The 21,137-nt window shown below is 44.5% G+C and overlaps 1 protein-coding gene across 1 annotated transcript in view; it reads left to right on the top strand.

The window, feature by feature from the left end:
- Positions 1-7,461: 7,461 nt before the first annotated feature.
- Positions 7,462-21,137, top strand: part of LOC135913680 (2-Hydroxyacid oxidase 1-like) — a 40,132-nt gene continuing 26,456 nt past the window's right edge. Inside the window, exons 1-3 of the mRNA XM_065446271.1 lie at positions 7,462-7,694; positions 11,237-11,400; positions 18,680-18,771. Coding sequence (XP_065302343.1) covers positions 7,462-7,694; positions 11,237-11,400; positions 18,680-18,771 — 489 coding nt within the window. The remainder of the gene's footprint in view (positions 7,695-11,236; positions 11,401-18,679; positions 18,772-21,137) is intronic.

Here is a 21,137-nt window from a genome sequence, read left to right as displayed (position 1 = left end):
CAAACGTCATGGGTACTAGCGCCCTATTTGCCTTAACCTTAATAAACTATACCTTAATTACCTTCACCCTAATTAACAAGAAAGGTCGCGGCTTCGACTGCCATCAGTGGTCGTGGGTCCGAGCGGCTCAATAACTGTATTCTAATTAACTCCGATTTATTTAACACGAAAGGTCGTGGGTCCGACTCTCGATCTTGGCGATTTCAATTGCAATCAAACTTGGAGATATGGCCGGTTCGCCCTGATCTTCATGTGTTCGACTCCCACCAGAAGTCTTGGGTTCGAGTGTCTTAGTAAATTTTATCTTAATTATCGGTTTCTTAATTCACTTCGTCCTCAAATCAAGGGTAGTGTGTTTTGATATCGACGTTCACGATGTCACTTGAATCCAACTTGGGGAGGCCGGTTTGTCTATATCTCCGCGATGGGTCGTGGGTTCGAGTGCCTTAATTAAATTCGTCTTAGCGCCAAGGACCGTGTGTTCGACTCTCGACCCCCACAATGCCAGTTGGGATGTAACTTTTAAATATAGCCCGCAATCCACATATCCAAGCTGGCTTGACTGCCACGAAAGCTCGTGGGTTCGACTCTCGGTGTTCGCGATGGCCGTTGGAATCAAATTTGGAGGTGTGGCCGGTTCGCCATATCTCTCAGGCCGACTCAAACCAAAAAATCATGCGTTTAACTCCCTATGAATTTTGGTGCCATGAATTTCGGTGCCATAACGCCGGATGGCGTGACGACGGACATAGGAGTTTTCGTCCCATGAGAAGTCTAAGGCTTTCACCTTAACAATAATACAATTTAAAAATACGAGAGAGAAAACCCGTGTTCCCACCGTCACATGTCAAGAAGATCAGGAGTCGCAAGAAAGTCAGAGATTTTATTGCCTCACTTGTTAGTGCAGTGGACTATTGGCTTACACTCCCATCTTGAATGCGGTAATTATAAAATTCTGTAATAATCCCAAGGTTGAAGTGTTTTTGATTGCAGCAAAGGAAACTGGCATGACAATGACAAGAAGGTCATTCGCGTTAATAAATACCAAGCGGACTGAAATGCGAAATGCGGATTGAAGCGAGGCGGAATGAAATGCGAACCGTCCATGTGGCCCCGATCCCGCAAACTTGGAACGTTTCACTGGAACAACGGCCAGGTTCCAGAGGGAATTGCTGTATCGCGGGATGTCGGTAAACGCGTGATCGCCTTGGCTGCGGTGAAGCAGCGTGTGCTGTCAGAGTGCTGTGAGGTGCGTTTCTGTTCTACGTTCTGGGATTCGTCAGTAAAAGGTGTCCTGCCACGTTGTGCATCATACATGCGTCTGTATACCCCCAGTGCCTCATCATCTTCCGTGGCTCAACATCGTGAAGGAGCGACTAGTCACGCCTCGTTTTTCATTGATGTGCATACGGCGTTTGGCTCATGCCAATGAACAGTTCGCCATTAAAAAGCCCACTGGTCATCCACCTCCACAGAGTAGAATAGCACTGCTATATTTCTTCCCTTTTCATTCTGATCTAAACAGAATTTGACCATCGCAGCCAGAAATTCTAATTGGAGACTTTGTGTTCAGCAGTGCGGCACCCTAGCATAGCGCAGGTGATATCTCTTTCTGAGTATCCAACTAGGAGCGTGCTATACACAGAAAGCTTTATCAGGACTGAATCTACATCCTGTTACGTTTGCTGGCTAAAATTGTATGAATTGCTTAGCGAAAAAGCACGTGAGCTATTCCCCTTCGCAGGAAAGCGTTTCGCAACGTTAGGCTTGCAGTCAGATTGGCCTGCTGTGCGGTCCCTCTGATCTCCAGTAAGTGCCCTGGACTGCAATGTTTCCTGGAGTGCAGTCATATAGTATCTTGATGGGCACGTCAGTATAACAAAATCCTGCAAAGGTTTTACACTTTAGCGCGTTATTGAAACAATTAATGTTGCAATTCTTGGCGATTTGATCACCTTCCCATGGCTTGTCGAAGAGCACTCGATGCCGAGCTAAAGGGCAAACTGTAATTAGCCAATATGGCGGGTTAGATGGGCCCCTTACAACCCATATTGTTTAAATGATTTTTTTTCCATTTTGTTGTAGAAAAAGAATAGACATTTTCGAACGCCGTGCTACATATGGCATAGATTGACTCGCAGCGCGCCGTGCATGGTGGCATATGCAGCTAATGCGAACAGTTGTGCCTGCTATATCGATAGCTATTCTGGAGCTTGTGTCGTGGTCCGAGCAATGGTGCTGCCTTGTGCTGAAGCTGGTCTTTGTGAAATTTTATGATCTCTTTTGGGGAAACTGGTCGGAGTCGTCTTTTCTATGGAATGGGCCGGCGTCCCCCTTTAAGCTCGGGAAAGATCTTCAGGCTCAGTCACAGTGTTATCTGGAACATGTGCGCAGGCTGCGTTTCCGACCGAGGATTCTCGAGGACGTGGAAAAAGTGAACACCGCGACCACCGTCCTGGGCCGTGCGGTATCCTTTCCAGTGGGGCTGTCTCCATCAGCAGCTCACAAGTTGGTAAACCCTGCAGGAGAGATCGCCTCTGCTCAAGGCAAGGCCTTCCATCGTGTCTTCTACGCCTCTAGAGTTGTCAGTTTTTTCTATGAAGTCTTCTGCTTTCCCATGCTGCAATCTTTCGGCTCGTGGTGTTTAGGACAAAGGGGGTCATGTTGAAGGCAGCTCTACGTGCAGTGTTGATACATTTTTCTCTGGGAGGTAGGGACAGATTTCGCCCGAATTGGATGTCGCTTTTTATCGTGTGCTTCTCTCGAGAATGGAACGTTGGTTTTTCGCTTTAAGCAAACGATGAGTATCTCAAAAGCGATTAAGGTCGTTCACAGGCATTCTGAACAAATGTTTTTATCGCTGACTTCTTGATTTACTACATGGCCGTTAAATATTCATTGCGCATGGCCTAATTAATAAGCTTGCATAACTGGCATAAGCTTGCATTAACTTTAGTGTCCCAGAAACACCTCGGCGCATTACAGTAAGATTTGCATTTCAGTTACCAAAACCTAACTAGCTAACTAATAACCTTGTCACCAATTTTCCGCAATGCGTGTGCACAGTTACTTTAGTCGTCAAAAGCCAGGTGTCCACGGTCCACAGGTTGCATTGCGAATCAATAAACGTTCTTTCTCCGCCAGAACTTTGTTCCGTATAGTTGGTCAGATGGTAAGTGGGTTCATTGCCCAATACGCTTTACTTGAAGCTTATCTTGAAGCACGCTTCCCCAAGGGCTAGGTACATAAAAAGTATGGTATTATTTACTACTAACACGCAGAAATAACGTAGTTGGAATCTTTGAATGAGGATGCCCATCGACTCCTTTGACCAACCAGTCGTACAAAGCTGTGTCATTACTTTAAATATACAGCGGGCACAGCCAACACCTCCTAGAAAAAGAAGGCCTGAGTGCTCGGCGAGTGACGTCACGGAGAAGAGGCCGGTGGCGCGCTTGGGGCTGAATGAAGGGATCTCGGCTTGGTTCAACTAGCAGTAGTATGCTTTCACTGACCACTCCACACTTTTTCTTCAGTCGAAACTGCGGAATGAGCAGCAGACACCTTCCAAAGCATTTATTTAGAGGCGCAGATACAGAACAGCTTTGTAAAGCAAGGGCAAGTATTGATTCCAGCAGCTTTTCGTAGCGTTGCGTTTTGTCGTCCTTGTAATGTACGTTTTTTTGTGAATTATTATATTATACCCCTACTTCATACCTATTAATTCAAATAAATTGAATCCATAAAAGCTTTTCCTTCTGTATTTTTGTACTTATGGTTTTTATGGCACGGCAATGATGAATGTAACGCACTCGATTAGCTTCACAATTGCGTATGAACAATTTTATTGAGGACACATGAACTTACTCCAATATAGATTAGGCTTAAACAAATAATTTCGCTTGCGACGCACTAATTACTGCAGTCCACTAGCTTACAACAACTCAAATCCGTTTATAAATGGGATATAAAGCATCCATGCAGCTATTTACAAGGAAACTGTTGTTTTATTGCGCAGAGTTTCAGCCTTTCTCTTCCTTGCTTTAGCACTGGCATCCAATATCTTGTCATTGATCTTGAAGCAGTAGTTCTTCAATAAAATATTCATGCTGCACCACAAAAGGTAAATTAATACAAATTCACATTTGTGTCTCTCCTCGCAGGCATCGAACTCTGAAGAATCATCACTTTGTGTAAAGGCACTTTCTGTAATTCAGCAATTAAACTTTCCATATTTTTCAAAAGTAACTATTTAAAGAAGTTCTGAACATATTACCCTGGAGAGCGGTAATACAATGAAGTCTGCACGTGGTAGCGCCCTTATCCAGGGACTCTGGGCTTCTTCATCTTGCGGAAACATGAAGCCATGATTTTTGTGCCCCGATTTGTACACGTCATTGCTCCGGCAGTTGGACACGCAGCACTTATTAGGCATACCTTGGCATGACACTCCACATTCCGGGGCAATGAAGACTCGCGGTACACACAATCGCAAGCACAGCACAAGTATTAGAGAGTTTTAGTATTGGGGACGCAAGGCGTTGGGGCCCCAAGCGCTTGGGTGCGTTTGCGTTTGCGTACGCAAGCAGAAACGTGTTATAGGTTAGCGGCCCCAAACGCAAACCGCAATGAGGTCGCATGCGCTCGCAGCACCACCAACGTCTGATCGTTGCTGCGTTATCATGTTATACAATATGAAATGAAGCATATGAAGTAAAGTACATTAAACTCTTTTTATTAGAAGCAGTTAATAGAGAGGTTTACAGCGTCCGGTAATCGGGTAAACGCAGGCTGGGGCGTTGGGGCGGAGCCATGAACTAGAGCGGCCTGCATGGTGCTGACACCTGGTGGCGCAAAGCTAAAACAAGACAAAAACAGCTAATATTGCAGTTACCAAGTGTATTTTACTTTGCTGCGGGTATAAATTTTTGGCAGCAACACAATTAAGCCAGTGCCGATAATTTACACCAACAGCGAAGTATTATAGACTTGGTTACAGCAATATTAGCTGCTTTTGTCGATTTGAGCTTTGCGCCGCCAGGTGGATGCACCAAACAGGACGCTCCCGTTTATGGCTCCGCCCCAGCACCCCAACTGCGTTTATCCGAATACCAGACACGTTAAACCTCTCTAATGCACATAAAAACGACGTCTGTCGACACTTGGCGAAAGATTTATTAGATTATCTACCCGCTAGCTACTCGTAAGTTCTCCTACACCGCAAGAGTCACGTGGGTAACGTGACCTCTTAGGGGCAGCGATGTTTTCGGCCGCTCCAACAACCCAAGGACGCAAGTAGACGTAGCGGTCTGCGCATGCGCAGTAACGTCGCCCCTAGTTCTTGCGTACGCAAGCCGCTTGCGTCCCCAACACTAAAACTCCCTATAGACCGTTTTTTCCATATTGTGAACGCAGTGGCGCCGCCTATGAGCAGCGCCATACTGGCTTGGGTGAAAGCGGCCTTTTGCATGGCAGGTATACGCTCGGCGGTAGGTTCCGGCGTTTGTTTTCGCGGTCGTGCTGTCTGCTTAGTATGGCGTGCGTCTTCTACGTGGTAAACGGTTCTGTGAGACGTGCTGAAGTGGTTTAAGGCGTCATGGCCGGAATTTCTGCTGGCGTTGAGGTGGAGGGAACACGCAGCGCGATGTGCGCGCGCATATTTGAGCCTACAATCAACTTCGGAGATCAATTGTGTATTTATTAATTTTTCAATCATTATTGTGACCTTATTGCAGTATTATCCTCTATTTCTAAGCTGCGGTTTAGGAGCCATGAAACATACGCGACGATCGTAACAGCGTGGGTACCGTTCTGCTACGATAGGAGCTGTGATGTTATACTTTGACAAGCGCTCAAACTGTTGGCTGCAGGTTACATTGCGTGACTACTTGATTCGATGCATGAGGTTTCCACCTATGAATAAAATAGTTTTGGCTAGTAATAGCAGCATGCCTTACAGTCTGAATTAAGCTTGTCCAGCAAAGCGACCATTCATGAACTGCGCGAGCGTCCTAATTAAGCAGTAGTATGTGCTGTATTACAGATATTTTTGTTCTTTATAGCGCATGGTCCAAGCATATGGCATCAGCGGTTATATATTTATAAACGCTGTGCGGCGTTAGCCCATTTTCTCTTGCCTTTTAGAGGAAGAGGATGATAACCGAATTTTTTTTTGGTTGTGTTCGTTCAGTTCTCTACGACGCACTCACACGTATTACGGAAATTTTGCGCTCAAAAATAGCAATCGCATTCTTTTTATGCGAACCCTCTCATATATTATGGCTGTATACAGGTCAAAAAGGCAATGCCGAAGCACACAGCTTATATATATATATGTATCGTGCTGGCTCACCAACCGCAGTGATCGCTGTGTTGAGCAGCGCCATGGGCCTCATGCAGCAAGGCTAGCGTAGACATATGGTAATTTCAAGCATAGACTTCTTGAAATGCATGAGAACGATGCCGATGTATCACAAATATTTGATAGTGCCTGCCGCTCAGATGTTTCGTGGTTTCCTTAGGTCGGCCGTGCACGAGCATGCGCTCTTATGTTTTACTCCCTACGCCAATCGATCAGACAGTGAGCTGATTTACCATTTAATGCTGGTAATACAGAGATGCCGGTTTTATTTGTTGAATTAAAATCGATATAAGCAATATAGTAAACAACACATACACGCACCGCGACTGATAATGCCCGTGCACCGCGGTTGATTATGCGCGTCACATTTTTGCGCCCCCAAGACATATTTCTGCCTGCAGTAGTTACCGATGCGCCGAAAGGCTTCCTTGACGACCTTATATGAACGAACATGGCGTGAATTTCACAAAGTACGATCTAAATCATCTCGAAATCGTTCCGCAGCAACGCGACAGCAGTACTTTCAAGCAGCGCCGCGCCGGATCGCCCAAGCCAGAGAGGAGGAAAGGCTCTCCGCGCGCCCTATCCTCCTCGCCCGATGAAACGGTCTATTGAGACTACATGCACTGGCCACGTCTATAAGAAATGTGCGCTCGGAAGCATGCAACAACAAGGCCGAGCATGCCCAGACTTGTTTAACCCCGAAGCTATTCAAGGAGCAGCAGGGGTCCTGGAACTAATCGAATTATTGTCCCGCCGTCGTCCCCTCGGTCTTCTCCGAATAGCCGGGTTTAACCATTGTACATCTGCCGCGGTTCCTTTTCAACACAGGTGCGCCACTCGTAGCTTCGTGGCACGCTGCACGGAACTTCTATCTAGGCCTCGTTTGCGTGACGTAGCTCAAGGGGAGAGGGTCAGCCAGAAGGCCTGAAGTTCTTTAGAGGGTGTTGGCACAGCGGGCACTTTGGTTCTTGATTTAATGAGCTTTCTTGATTAATAATTTCACAGATGTTCAGCACACAGCTCCTTTTACAAAAGCGAATCTGTTTTCTATAGTTGATTTTGAAATGCAAACAGCGGCGCAGGGCGCAGGTACGGTGATGATATTGAGCAGTCTGAGCACCGTGACGCTCGAAGACGTGAGGGCCGCGGTACCGGGCTGCCTTCTCTGGCAGCAGACGTACATTTTTCGCAACCGGTCCCTCACCGAGTCGCTGGTCAAGAGGGCAGCTGCCAGCGGATTCGCGGCCATTGTGGTCACCGCGGACTCTCCCGTGCCTGGAGATGGCGTTTTGCACCATGCGTACCTTTCACAACTGCCGCATGGCCTCAGGTATCGTTGCGTTTCTTCAAACGCACTTGCACATTTAAGAAAAGCCTGCATCATTTGTGGCTTGATGATTTTGTCCCTAAGCAATATCGGTCATATGTAGTTTGTGCTTTTTGCGCGACAGGTGGTGTCAACCCGTCGACGCCACGCACGTGTCAGTGGGCATAACGTTCTGGACGGGAAAATACAGTGAAATCTAAGTGTTAAATGTATGTATGTATGTGTGCTTTGCTTCCACAAACACTAAATACAGCTTTGCGGGGGATAAGGGGGGGAAAAAGCTGCTCGTAGCAGCTTGACCAGCCCCAAATGCCCTTAATACAAAAAAAAAGAAGGGAGCAACAGAGCGGAAATACATTTTTCCCAAGTACTTACATATTGAAGCACTACAACATATCATGCATACGCATCGCAAACCAGGCGAGGAAGAAAATACAACAAAAGCAAGATGTGAGCAAGCAAGCAAAAACACAAAATCTCACTGCACTTCAAAAGCATATAGGCATTGTACAACTGACATATGAGAGAAAAAAATCAAGGATATCAGGAGAAACAGTTGCAATATCAATTTTATTAACAATAAGATCGTTTAATAACCGAGGTAGCCTGGAGCACAGCATTTGTGATCCATAATTTGTGCGTGATTTTGTACGTGCTAGTACTCTGGCTTTCTTGTGCTGTATGGAGTTTCGTGTAGCTTTAGGTTATCTATAAAAGTAATGTAGTTTTTGTTCTTTTTCTGTTCATTCTTATACGCAAGCACTAAACGATACTTTAAAAGGGCCTGTACTTTCGGTGTGTTAAGGTATGAAATAAATAAGCTGAAGGGAAATCGTATGGTTTATTGAAAATAGCGCGAAGAGCCTTCTTTTGCAGTATGTACAGCCTGTTGATATTTGTGTCAGAAGTGGTAGCCCAGACAGAACAACAATAATTTAAATGGCTGAGAAAAAGTGAAATATATAACAAGCACTTAATAGAGCGAGGAAGATAGTTCAAGGAATAAAATATCCAGTGATTTGTGAAAGCTTACTAGCAAGAAAATCTATATGGCTCTGCCACGTCATAGTATGATAAAAAAAATACACCTAGCGATTTTACCGAGTGTACAAGTTCAATTTTAGAATTGTTCATTAGCAAATCTTCCTCTAGACACCACCTTAGTTTTTTGCGAATTAATAGTCAAACCGTTATCAAATGACCATGTGTATAGTTTATTCAAAACTGCATTAGCGCTTATAATCAATTCGGCAGGGTGGTTAGATGAAAAGAATACCGTAGTGTCATCAGCATAGATTATGTAACGCGTATTAACATCAATGTTTACTAAATCGTTAATAAAGATATTAAAGAGCAGGGGTCCTAAAATACTGCCCTGGGGTACACCTACATTGACCGACCGAACTTCAGATTTAAAGCTATTTACTTGTACAAACTGTTTCTATGACCAAGATACGACCTAATCAGGTCAAGTGCATTGAAGTCAAGAATCGAAGACTTTTGAAAAATCTACAAAACTCGCAATGTTAGCAAACGTTCCTCAAAATTATTTAGAATTAGTTCTTTCTGTTCAAGCAAAGCTAGCTGTGTTGACATATTTTTCCGGAAAGTGTACTGATGCTTAGTTATCAAGTTGTGCTTGTCCAGAAAGTCTGATATTCTGCAAAAAATTATTTTATCCAAGCACTTCGAAAATATAGGGAGAATAGACACAGGTCTATAATTAGGGCCTTAATTAATTAGGGCCTATAATTAATTAGGCCGCTGAATTGGGCACTCTATTCAGCAAAGATTTAAGCCAATGCCATATCTTATTGCTGTCATGGCTGCAAGATGCGAAGGATTGCTTATAAAATGTAGTTTTCGCACCAGGTAATTCCTTAGTCAAGCCATCTCGAAATGATTTAAACACTCTTAAATCATGAGGATCTCGCGATGTGATGAATCTATTGAATAATCTAGCCTTTTCTTTTATCTTTATAAATAATCGAATAGTTATCCAGGGTTTACGTATCCTTGATGGAGCGGATACTTTAGGAACGGAAGGTAAATGTTTAACATAATAAGAGATGAATGTTTCCAGAAAAGCACCGTGAGCGCGACCAGCCCTTGTAGCAGCAACAACACTGTCCCACAGTATGTGACGTAAGTCATCGCGAAAACACTCTAGCCGTTTTTCAGTTATAATTTGCGAGAAGCAAGCTTGTTCTGGTGATCTTTTATTTTGCCGTTTGACAGTGATGAATACCGGCATGTGATCACTCGAGCTGTATGAAATAGTGCCAAATTGAACACTGTTTGATCCGTATTTAGTAATAAACAAGTCAAGGCATGTGGACGTATCACAGGTAATTGTGGTAGGAGTATTAATAACATTGGAACACCCATACGTAGGAAACCGATGCAAGACAGATGATAATGATAATTGGAGGTCATTAAACTTAAGATGAGTAAATCTTTGTTAGGACATAAGGCTTCATATTGTGGTATTTTAGGCGTGACGCTATTTATATTTTACTCATTTTATCTGTGTTGTGTAAGCAGTTGAGGAAGACTCTAGGCTTCACAAACGCTCGTGCAACTGCGTTGTTGTTTTATTGTTTTGTTATGGGCGTTGCGTTATTATCTGACAAGAAAGAACGGGGTAGGGTAGGTCTGTGGCTTCGTAACTGCGTCGCCTTTCAGTGAACGCCTGAATGGTCCAGCAGCTCAGGAAACGTAAATTAGGAGGAAAGGCAAGATAGATTGAGGACAGCAAAAGCCCATGAGAGCTATCAGCCGAGTATCTGACTATGTAGTGCCCAGCAAGAGCTGTCTGTCCCTCATGACTTCTCTCAATTGCAGTAGTTTCAACCAGAGTGCAGGGCATCTCCTCCTAAATATAACCTACTGGAAATAGCTGGCAAACGGTTGACGCTGTGGCATATCTATTATGCTACGGAGAATAAATTCAAATCACAAATACAGGGTGTTACATTGAAGTGCAACGTCTTCAATCGACATACTCTCGAGGAGAGAACAGAGAGGGAACAAATTATGAAGCGCCACTACGTGTACAACCGCAAAACATTACGCTGTAATGTCTGCCTTCAAGTTCACATGCTCACTACCGTACCCACTCAAATGAGCCATCCTTACGGCGTTGTTATTGAGCATTATTTCCACCAGCATAAGCAAAAATGGATATGCTCTTGGGTACAAAAGATATACACAAAAGCGATAGTCTCGCAGAATTAAATTTCACTTCACTGTATTCGAAGTCACAGTATCATTACAGGCAATACAGAGGCAGATGGCTTAGCACACGCTGCCCAAAATCACCTTGCCTCATCATGAAAGTGAAGCGGCGAATTGAAATTCGGAGAAAGACAAAACGCTGGAAACAACGTTAAAGTTAATACGGATATCTCTATAAAGTGGTGACACTCATGGATCAGCTGGTCTTACGGTTTCTTATCTTCCCACGAATAGTGCAATTACTTTATTTACGAATTTCATTAAGGATTACAATTATTGCCTCCCGTATCCGTCTGTCATTGTCGCAGTTTCGCCAATTTGGTGGCAACATATACGGATCAGGTCATTGGATGCAAGCTTCAAGACACGTATTCGAGCGACATGGATTCCCTGGCATCGGCCACGTTCAGCGACATCGAATGGCTATGCGGGCTCTCGAAGCTGCCCGTAGTCGTCAAGGGCGTCCTTACTGGTAAGCGTATAGTTTCTAAACGGCGCTGCGGAGTCTGTGCGGTGCACGGCCGTAAAATGGTGGGCACGTATGCTTCAAACCATGCAGCCTGTCAGACGATGAAGGATGGCCGCTCGGGCTAAATTCGATGGACGTCTGACACGGACGTAGGACTGATCAGATAGTTCCTACGCGCAAGTGGGAAACACGTGTGCCTCACAAACATCCAATCTGTCGAAGATGCGTCGCAGTAACTGTCTTGCTCAAAGGGTTGCTATTGCCTATCCAGGCGCGGGCCTGGCCTGTGCCCGAAAGTGCCATGTGTTGGCGACCCTAAGGCCCGTCTGGTTGTTTCAAACCTGGCTCGTGCTTAACCCGGACCCTAAATATTCCCGCCTTGGCCCGACCCGGCCTGGTTCGGTTCAAATCGTGGGTCAGTGAGCGTATATACGAAACTCGATTTATTGATTATTGTTAGATACTGTTGCGTTAGTGATCATCATATCACGTTTTTCCTTGACTGTCCTCTCTCGCTTTCTCCCTTTCCGTGTTTGTTTGCATAAAGAAGCCTGCAGCAATAGGGAGCAAATATACATTAAGCGCATACCAAGCAATTACAGAGCCATAAGTGACATCCATTGGTGCCGAGGTCATGAAAATAAATTGGAGCAATATAGCTGAACGAGAGGATAGAAATTTAGCTTATAGTATTGTTACGGGGAGAAAAGACACCCGACGATATATTTAGAAGATATATACAATGGGCAGAAGACAGGCTAGCATGATGGAGCCCGTGTGCACGACTATCGGCAATCGTCGCCTTCGTCAGACCTTGTCAGATACGGGGCCGTTTCCTGAGCCTACTTCGAGTTCCCCAGACCACATCGAATCGCACCACAGCTAATTAGGGAGCGCAGAAACACGGATGCTACATTCCTGAGGCACGACACGTGCAAACAAGTTGGCGGACCCCACATTGTGTGCAGCCGGTGGAGCTATTCACTGCTTGGCTCTTCCCGAAAGTGAGGGGAAGAAACTCTTCCGTCCTTGCACTGTTGCGGGTAAAGTGGGTCCCGAGGCAAGACGGCTGTGTTGTACCGGGAAGGCCTGGCAGCATCGGCCCCTGCCCTCTTTGAAGATGCCATTTGCAAGCCAGCGAGGCAATACCGCAGGGAAAAGAAAGCCCTCGGACAATTGGTGCCCAAGCGTCGTCCCCGTCCACCCATTGTGACGACGCATTGCAAGTCAGCAAGGTAAGACCGGAGGGAGAAGGAAACCCTCGGACAAACACCCGAGCAGCGACTCTCTTCGCCGGATGTGACTCCATCGCACGGGCGCGTATACGATTGACCGCAAATTACGTCACCCGAGCGGGCTCGCCGATTGGCCGAAAATGGCGTCACCTGGGCGGGCTCTCCCATTGGCCGAACGTGACATGTTTTCGAGACACCGAAGGGCTTAAAAGACGCAGACCAGGAGCAGCAGAAGAGCACTCCGGAGCATTGCTAGAGCATTCCCAGAGCATTCCTGGATTCATCTCTCTCGAGCTTCTGGCGAAGGCCCGCAGCGTCCGAGTTGCTGCCGGCCCGTAATGACTCTAGGACTGTTAATGGACGTCTCACTGTAAATAATGTAAAATAAACCTCCCAAGTGTTTCATCCCGAAGTCCTCCTCAACTCCTACAACCTGTCATCATGGTTCGCTTCTGCAGCGCCTCATAGCATGAACCCCGGCTGCGAAAGCGCGGTCCCTGCGCTTGGTAGGTTTGAGTGATATCGTGTCAGTCGAGCAACGTGAACGATATCAGAGGAAGATCGTGGTGAGGAGGCATTCAGAGGTTGTAACTCGTAGGTCACGTCTGTCACTTCACGCAAGACACGCTAAGGGCCTGAGTAGAGTGAAATCAACTTCTCACAAAGGCCAACTGACCGTGCTGGTTTCCAAAGAAGCTTGATGTCACCAGAGTTAAAGTGGACAACGCGGTGACGAGTGTCATATATGTGTCGTTGCTTTTCTTGTGAAGTGGTGAGACGCAGGCGTGCAATCTCATGTGACTCTATCGCTCTAGATATGGCATCTCGGGCACATTCTGACGTTGTGTCGAGAACGGCTTGGATGATCCTGTCAAATGGTAGCATAGTGTCTCGTCCATGCCAGAGAAAAAATGGAGAGAAACCAGTAGAATCATGACTGGACGTATTCTAGATGAGTGTGAAAAACGGCAGAGCGGCATCCCAGTCACGGTGGTCGGTACGTACATAGCGAGCATTTTGGTGATAATTCTATTGACCCGCTTTGTGAGGCCATTGGTCTGAGGGTGAGACGCCGTTGTAAACTTGTGCTTCATGGCGCAGGTGTGCAAGATGCCCTGTACAACTTGTGACAAAAATTAGCGGTCCCGGTTGGCGAGGAGTTGTCAAGGAGCGTCGTGGTGAAGTATGACTGCGTCGAGAAAGAAGTCAGCGACGTCGGTTGCACAACTGGCAAGAAGGGCCCGTGTGATCGCGCACCGGGTGACGTAGTCCATAGCAACTGCTATCCGTTTCTACCCACTAAACGATAGAGAAAATGGCCAAGGAGATCACGACAAACTCGAAAGAATGGCGAAGATGATATGTGAATGGGATGAATAGAGCCGGCTGGTAGGACTGCTGGCTTTTTTGCGGCGCTGAAAACATTGACTGGAGCCGACGTAACGGCAAACAGAACGGTAACTACCGGGCCAGAAGAAATGACGGTTGTATGTCTTTGAGACTCCCAGATGGCCAGCGGTTGGGACATCATGCAACTGTGCCTGCACAGTCTCACGCATATGCTTGGGAACGACCAGTAGCAGTTCAGGGCCATCATTGTGCATGTTGTAATGGTACAATATGCTATTTTGGAGCACTAACATATGCGAAGAGGGTAAAGTGGGCAGGTCCGTCAGGCGGTATAATGTCTCTCAGGTAAAGGTCGTGTCGTTGCTCATCGGCGATGTCACCAAACACGGTAAGCGTGAGGGCGCAAGTTGAATCGCCGGCCTTAGGCCTCGTAGCAATATGTTTATTGATACCATTAAAGAAATATATCCTAACTGTTTTCATCTCATGACACACACGAAAAGTCGCGAAATCCGCTAGCTCTGGATAACGCCAAAGCTATGCAGAGAAATGCAAACGCAACCAAAGTTATACAGAAAATTTCTTGTACTCGACATGTTGAGGACCTAGCGATCTTTGAGATATACAGAAATAAATTGTCCAAAAAATAAACTGTATGCGCGCGAAATTCCCATTACGCACTATTTCTAGACGTAAAGAGTACTTGACAACGTGCATTTTGAGCAATATTATATGAACTCTTAAAGCGCAATGGTGCACACGCTGTATTAACCAACTTAAATATTGATAGAAGGATGTTTCTGGCGTAGAATTGGCTAATGTATTTAATATATGTTTAACAAACGTGACCACTCGTGCTGCTTAATCTGATGGTTGCAAATAGATGCATCTTAAAAATTACGAATTAAATTTTCTGCATCCAGTTATGGAAGGCGAATCAAAGCTTTCGAGGATTGGTACATAGATTATTTAATGAATATCAATGAAGGTAAGAGTAGGCTGTCATTATTAAGCCGAAAAAGAATACTCATCCGACCGCATGAAGATATTTTAATTTCACGTCCTGTACGTAGAAATAGTGGAGCAGTTCAAATGCCTATGGGCTGTATTTTCCTTGAATATTTCAGGGAACTATCACGCTATTTACAAGTCAAACAAGATATCTGAAATAACTGCTGCTATACGTCGTTCAATATATGTGCTTCCTGCACAAACTAAGATGCTGATTTACAACTCAGTTTTCAACTCACATTTAAATTATTGGCAATTTCTTTGGGCTGCCACAACGTTCACTGTCTTTGAACGCATTCACTTAACCCAGGAAAGATATACCTGACATGTGTATAATTCGTCATACTGACATTCGAGTGTAACTTTATTTACTCGTTCAAGGGTGCTTAAAGTACATAATCTGTATAAATACCGCCTAAGTGTCATGTTTAAATCGTAAATGAGAAATAATATATCCAACCTCAGGAAACTAGCAGAACTAAGGGAAGAAGCACTAGTCTATCCAGTAATACGTGGCTTGGAATGGATGGTACCGACACCTCGGCTTAATCTTGAAAAAAAAAGCCTTCACTATACTGTTCCATCTCTTTTTAGTAGCTATGCTCTTATAAATATCAGTTTGCTTTCCTGTTCGCCTGAAGAACTTCATACTAAGCACTTAAATAGCTTAGCTTAAGCTTACTTACTGATGTGTACATATTCCAGTTTCATGTATTCTTTGGTGATCCCTTGGTGTACTTATCTATGTTTTTAAGAATATACAAGTTCCAGTACTGCTTCCCTTCCTGAACATTAGGTTCGTAGACTCTTCAAGCTTCCGTGGCGCAGCTGTTTTCCACAACCATTCCGCCTGTACTGCAAGATGGGAAAATAAAATTGAATTCAATCCATGATTGCATTAATTTGTGCCGGACGACCTTAATGTGGCATCATGGAGTGATTTACCCTGCGTCTGCTTTTCCTGGCTGCTCGGTAACTGTGATAGAAATAAACATTCCATTTTCTTTCATTTGACTACATTGTTAGCCGAACACGTAGAGATAATTACTCGATTAGCCGACACAAACACACAAGTATAGAGCTGACGGAGAAGAAAATATGGAGGGATAACGCTTGTAAATGCCACCGAAAGTGGCACAACGCCTGCCTGCTCTTTGGGACGGATGATATTGATAAAGAAGTAAAATAATAATAGCAAGTGGCAGATTTGACTGCGGCAGGTTTTCCGCTAAAAATTCTGCTCAGAAGTAAAAAAAAGTACATCGTTTGATCACGATGCTCGTGATTTACAGTTTGAACAATTTGAAAATTGTTTAATATTGCTGGAGACCTCTTTAAATAGCCGCATGCAAACGTTCTTTTTTTTATGAGTCTCTAATATTAGAAATGTTGTAGTCCATCATTTATATAGATCACATGTATTGCTTTGAGGAGTTAAGCAACCGAACAGCTTCGCCGTTGCAGTACTGCCAATTCTTCTCTATCTGTTTTATTACCATTCCCCAAACTAAGATGCTGTAGCTAAGATCTCAGTGCACATACGAAAAGTGCAGTTGTCTGAGGAGCCTGACAGGCACAAAGCGTCGGATCCGTTGTAGCAAGCCAACACATCGCGCAACCTCATTGCATGCCTTATATATGTGCTTTGTCCTGCTTAAGTTTTTATGAAATGTAGCACCCAGAAATGAAGGGCTTGGGACCTGTTCCAGTTGCGATCCACAATAAAAAAGTTTTAGGTAGTAATATATTTCCTTATTAATTGAATAGTAACTTTAGTTTTCTTGTGTTCAGGTCAAGTTTATTTAGATATAGCCGCTTGCTAAGTTACCGCAACTCATTGGATACGGGAACTTAGCAATCGGCTATATCTAAATAAACTTGACCTGAACACAAAAGAACTAAGCGTGATGGTCTACTCCGGAAGAAAAGACATTAGTGTCATGAGCGTGCAATATGATTTGATCTGTCAGTAGAACGTTTGTTATGTCATTTATGTAAATAATAAATAATAACGACCCTAAAATAGAACCTCCTGGTACCCTATATTTAATTAACTTATTTTCAGAACTGCTCCCTTCCAAGGAAGTATAGTGAAATCGAGATTCAAGGTAGCTATAAAAGTTCTAATGCTATGCCTCGAACGTCGTATACATAGAGTTTCTCTAGTAATATGTTATGTTTTATGCTACCAAAGGCCTTGCGAAAGTCTGGGAATATACGAATGGTAAAATTCTTTTTCGATATTATTTATATTATTATCTGATATTTATTAATACCATTTCGGTTGACTTAATCTTCTAAAAACCATATTGCTCACCCGAGATAACGCCTTTATCCAGAAAAAAAATATCTAGGCGATCATATGTAATACGTTCCACCACTTTGGAAAATACCGGCACTACCGTAATTGGTCAATAATTATTGAAGTCATTGTGTTTCCCATCCTTAAAATTAAAGCGACACGAGCTATCTTAATTGTTTCATGAAAAATATCACTTGATGATGTACTGTTACATATGTGCTCCAGCGGGCCACAGATTGTGGGAGCAACTGCTTTAAGAGGCTGGGTTTTAATGTCATCCTCGCCTGCAGCTGTTTTCTTACTCAAAGGAACTAAGAACGGATAAAATCTCGCTTTCAGACGTAGGCGTAAGAAAAATAGCTTCGCTGACACAATGATTTGTATAACTTCGTATATTACGTTCAGGGCTAAAAGCAGATGTAGAAGTTGAAGCACCGGCATTAGAAAAGTGATTATTATATAGATTAGCCGCATCGTTACCACAGTACTTATCCCCAGTTAAAACCGTTTCATGTAGCACACTCGGTGCAGATGACCCTGTTAGCTCGCGGTACATGTTGTACGTTCTGTGACCATCACTCATAGAGGCTTCAAATCGATGCGCGTAATATTGCAAGTTTACTTTCAAGAGATCACTGTAGCTTGTTTCTAACTCGTTTAAACTCTTGAAACATTTTTAAGGTTGCCAGTCTTTATGAAGTTATTAAATAATTCCTCTTTTTCTTGAATGCGCTTGTATAGTAGTTCATGTACCCGTTCCTTACTAGCTTTTTCATGTTTGACCACAGGGACAGAAGGAAATGCTACATTGTGTATGTGTTTCACTTTGGACCTAAATGCATTGTATGATTCCATAGGATTTCCTTCAGCATAAACAGCAGACAAGTTAGCGCTGGAAAGCTTGAAATACCCGAATGGTGTGGTTACTTACGACCCGCTTGAAGTTATGTTTGCTATGTGTGCGCAGACGAAATGGCAAAGCGGCAAAGAACGGCCGATGATTACTTATGCCCGAACTGAGCACTCCAGAAGAGGTCTCATGTTTTGTGATAGAAGTAAAACATAAATCAATCATTGTTTTTGATTTCAAAGACATCCGCTTAGGAAGCTCAATAAGGTTTCCACGGCCATTTGCTAGAATAACTTCAAAGAGTTGGTTCCCGTCATTATTCAATCAGCGCCTAAGCACAGAGCGCAGCTGTAGCATGTGTCTGCATGTATAATGCAAACCATGGGGATCGAGTAATGCGGGCAATAGTGACCGCATGTATAGCCGATACGGGACGCACAGTCTCGTCTTTATGGCAACCGTTGTTTTTTTATCGTCACGAACTAACAAATCACACAAACTTATGCAATTATACACTGGATTTCCGTGTTGCAGTCGAAGCGGCGCTGCAAGCACACCGTCACGGCGCAGCGGCCGTCATCGTGTCCAACCACGGAGGCCGCCAGCTGGATGGAACCCCGGCCACGGTGCGTGGACCATGCTTGAAATACTTCACCAATGATTGCTGACCAAAGCAGACATAAAAAAATTAAAATTCAGGGTTTTGAACCTTCATCTAATACTAGAATAAATTCCACCTAACCTCAAATAAAATAAAGGAAAAAGAAAACTGAATAAAGCTTCGAGAATATCTGTATCTACAAAGGAGCTTAGTATTAGTAGACTAATTTATTTGCAGAAAAGCAGAGAGGTCGGACCGAGCTTCACCGCTCGAACCTAGTACCGTGCATTGGGGAACGAAAGAAGGAAGATGGTGGCCGTGTTCATAGATATTTTATTTTTCCCATTTGCCCTCGCGTCCCACGCATGCAGGAGTTGCGAACGAGACATCTGGCCACTTTCACTTCTCGGAATCTGCCTTTCCTTTGGTAGCACTGTTCTACGGAAGAGGACGCAGCGCTTTGTTCCGTTTGTCCCTAGCCGAGCTGCAATATGCGGCAGTGGTTAAATACTTCAGAATAAGCTTACTCTCCTCCCGGCTATCGTGGCGCAGCGCCAACGCATTCGGTCAACACCTCCTGGACTAGAAGGCCGGAGTGCTCGGCGAGTGACGTCACGGGCAAAAGGCCATCGGCACGCTCGGGAATACGGGTTCAGTGAAGGAATCGCGGCTTGGTTCACCTAGCAGCCATATGCTTTTATTGACCACTCCACACGTTTTCTTCAGTCGAAACTGCGGAATGAGCAGCAGGCACCTTACAAAGCATTTATTTAGAGGCACAGATACAAAACAGCTTTGTAAAGCTTGTGCATGTATTGATGCCAGAAGCTTTTATAGCGTTGCGCTTTGTCGTCTTTGTAATGTACGTTTTTTGTGAATTATTATTATTATTTATTATACCCCATACATCATACCTATTACTTCAAGTAAATTGAATCCATAAAAACCTCTCCTTCCGTATTTTGTACTTGTGGTTTTTACGGCACGGCAATGACGAATGTAATGCACTCGATTAGCTTCACAATTGCGTATGAACAATTTTATTGGGGACACATGTATTTATTACAATCTAGGTTAAGGTCAAACGAATAATTTCGCTTTCGACGCACTAATTACCGCAGTCCACCAATTTACAACAACTCAAATGAGTTTAGAAATGGGATATAAAACATTTGTGCAGCTATTTACACGAAAACAGCTGCCTTAGTGCACAGTTTCAGCTTTTCTCTTCCTTGGCTTAGCATTGGCATCCAATATTTTGTCATTCATCTTGCAGCAGTAGTTCTTCAATAAAATATTCGTGCTACACCACGAAAGGTGCCTTAACACAAATTCAGATTTATGTCTATCCTCGCAGGCGTCGAACTCTGAGGAATCATCACTTTTTGTAAATGCACTTGCTGTAATTGAGCAATTAACCTTTCCGTATTTTTCAAAAGTAATTATTTAAAGAAGTTCTGAACATCTTACCCTGGAGTGCGCTAAGACAATGAAGTCTGCACGTGTTAGCGCCCTAATCCAGGCACTCTGGGCTTCTTCATCTTGCGGAAACTTGACGACATTATTTTTCTGCCTTGATTTGTACATGTAATTGCTCCGGCTATTGGGCACGCAGCACTTATTAGGCATATCTTGGCATGGCACTCCACATTCCGGGGCAATGAAGACTCGCGGTACGCACAATCGCAAGGACAGCACAAGTGTTCAGACGACATGCACTGGTCACGTCTAGAAAAAAAATCTGCGTTCGGAAGCATGCAATAGCATGGCCGAGCATGCCGGGACTTGTTTAACCCCGAAGCTATTCAAGGAGCGGCAGGGCTCCTGGAACTAATTGAATTGTTGTCGCCGCTTTCGTCCCCTCGGTCTTCTCCGAATAGCCGGGGTTAACCATTGTCTATCTTCCGCGCTTCATTTTCAAAACTCGTGCGCCGCTCGTAGCTTCGTAGCACGCTGCACGGAACTTCTATGTTGGTCTCTTGTGCGTGACGTCGCTCAAGGGGAGAGGGTCAGCCAGAAGGCCTTAAGTTCTCTAGAGGGTGTTGATTCGGTTCGCGATTGGCAGGTCTTCTTTTTTCGAATCGCGTGCTTCATAATGCTGTTTAGAGTTCAGTAGACGTTTGTTCCTGTAGCGAGCGTCGGCATGCCTTTCGGCGTAACTGAGCGAACGCGCATAACGAAAGATGAAAGCGAATGCAGCGCACAGCGGGGTATGAAAAAAGTGGAGAGTGCGGTGAAGCGCGAGGAGGATAGTAAAGAGGGGGGTGTAGTGGAAATCGGAGGAGGGTATGGCGAAAGGGGGAGGAGGAAAGCGGAGCGTCGGTGGCGACCAGACATGCGACGAGCGCGGAAACAAAGCACTGGCGCGGGCTTCGGACGTATTACGCATGT

The sequence above is a fragment of the Dermacentor albipictus genome, chromosome 6 (genome assembly GCF_038994185.2).
Source record: "Dermacentor albipictus isolate Rhodes 1998 colony chromosome 6, USDA_Dalb.pri_finalv2, whole genome shotgun sequence".
Lineage (NCBI taxonomy): Eukaryota > Metazoa > Arthropoda > Arachnida > Ixodida > Ixodidae > Dermacentor > Dermacentor albipictus.
Note: the sequence above shows the minus strand (reverse complement) of the source record. Positions and strands in the feature narration are given on the sequence as shown.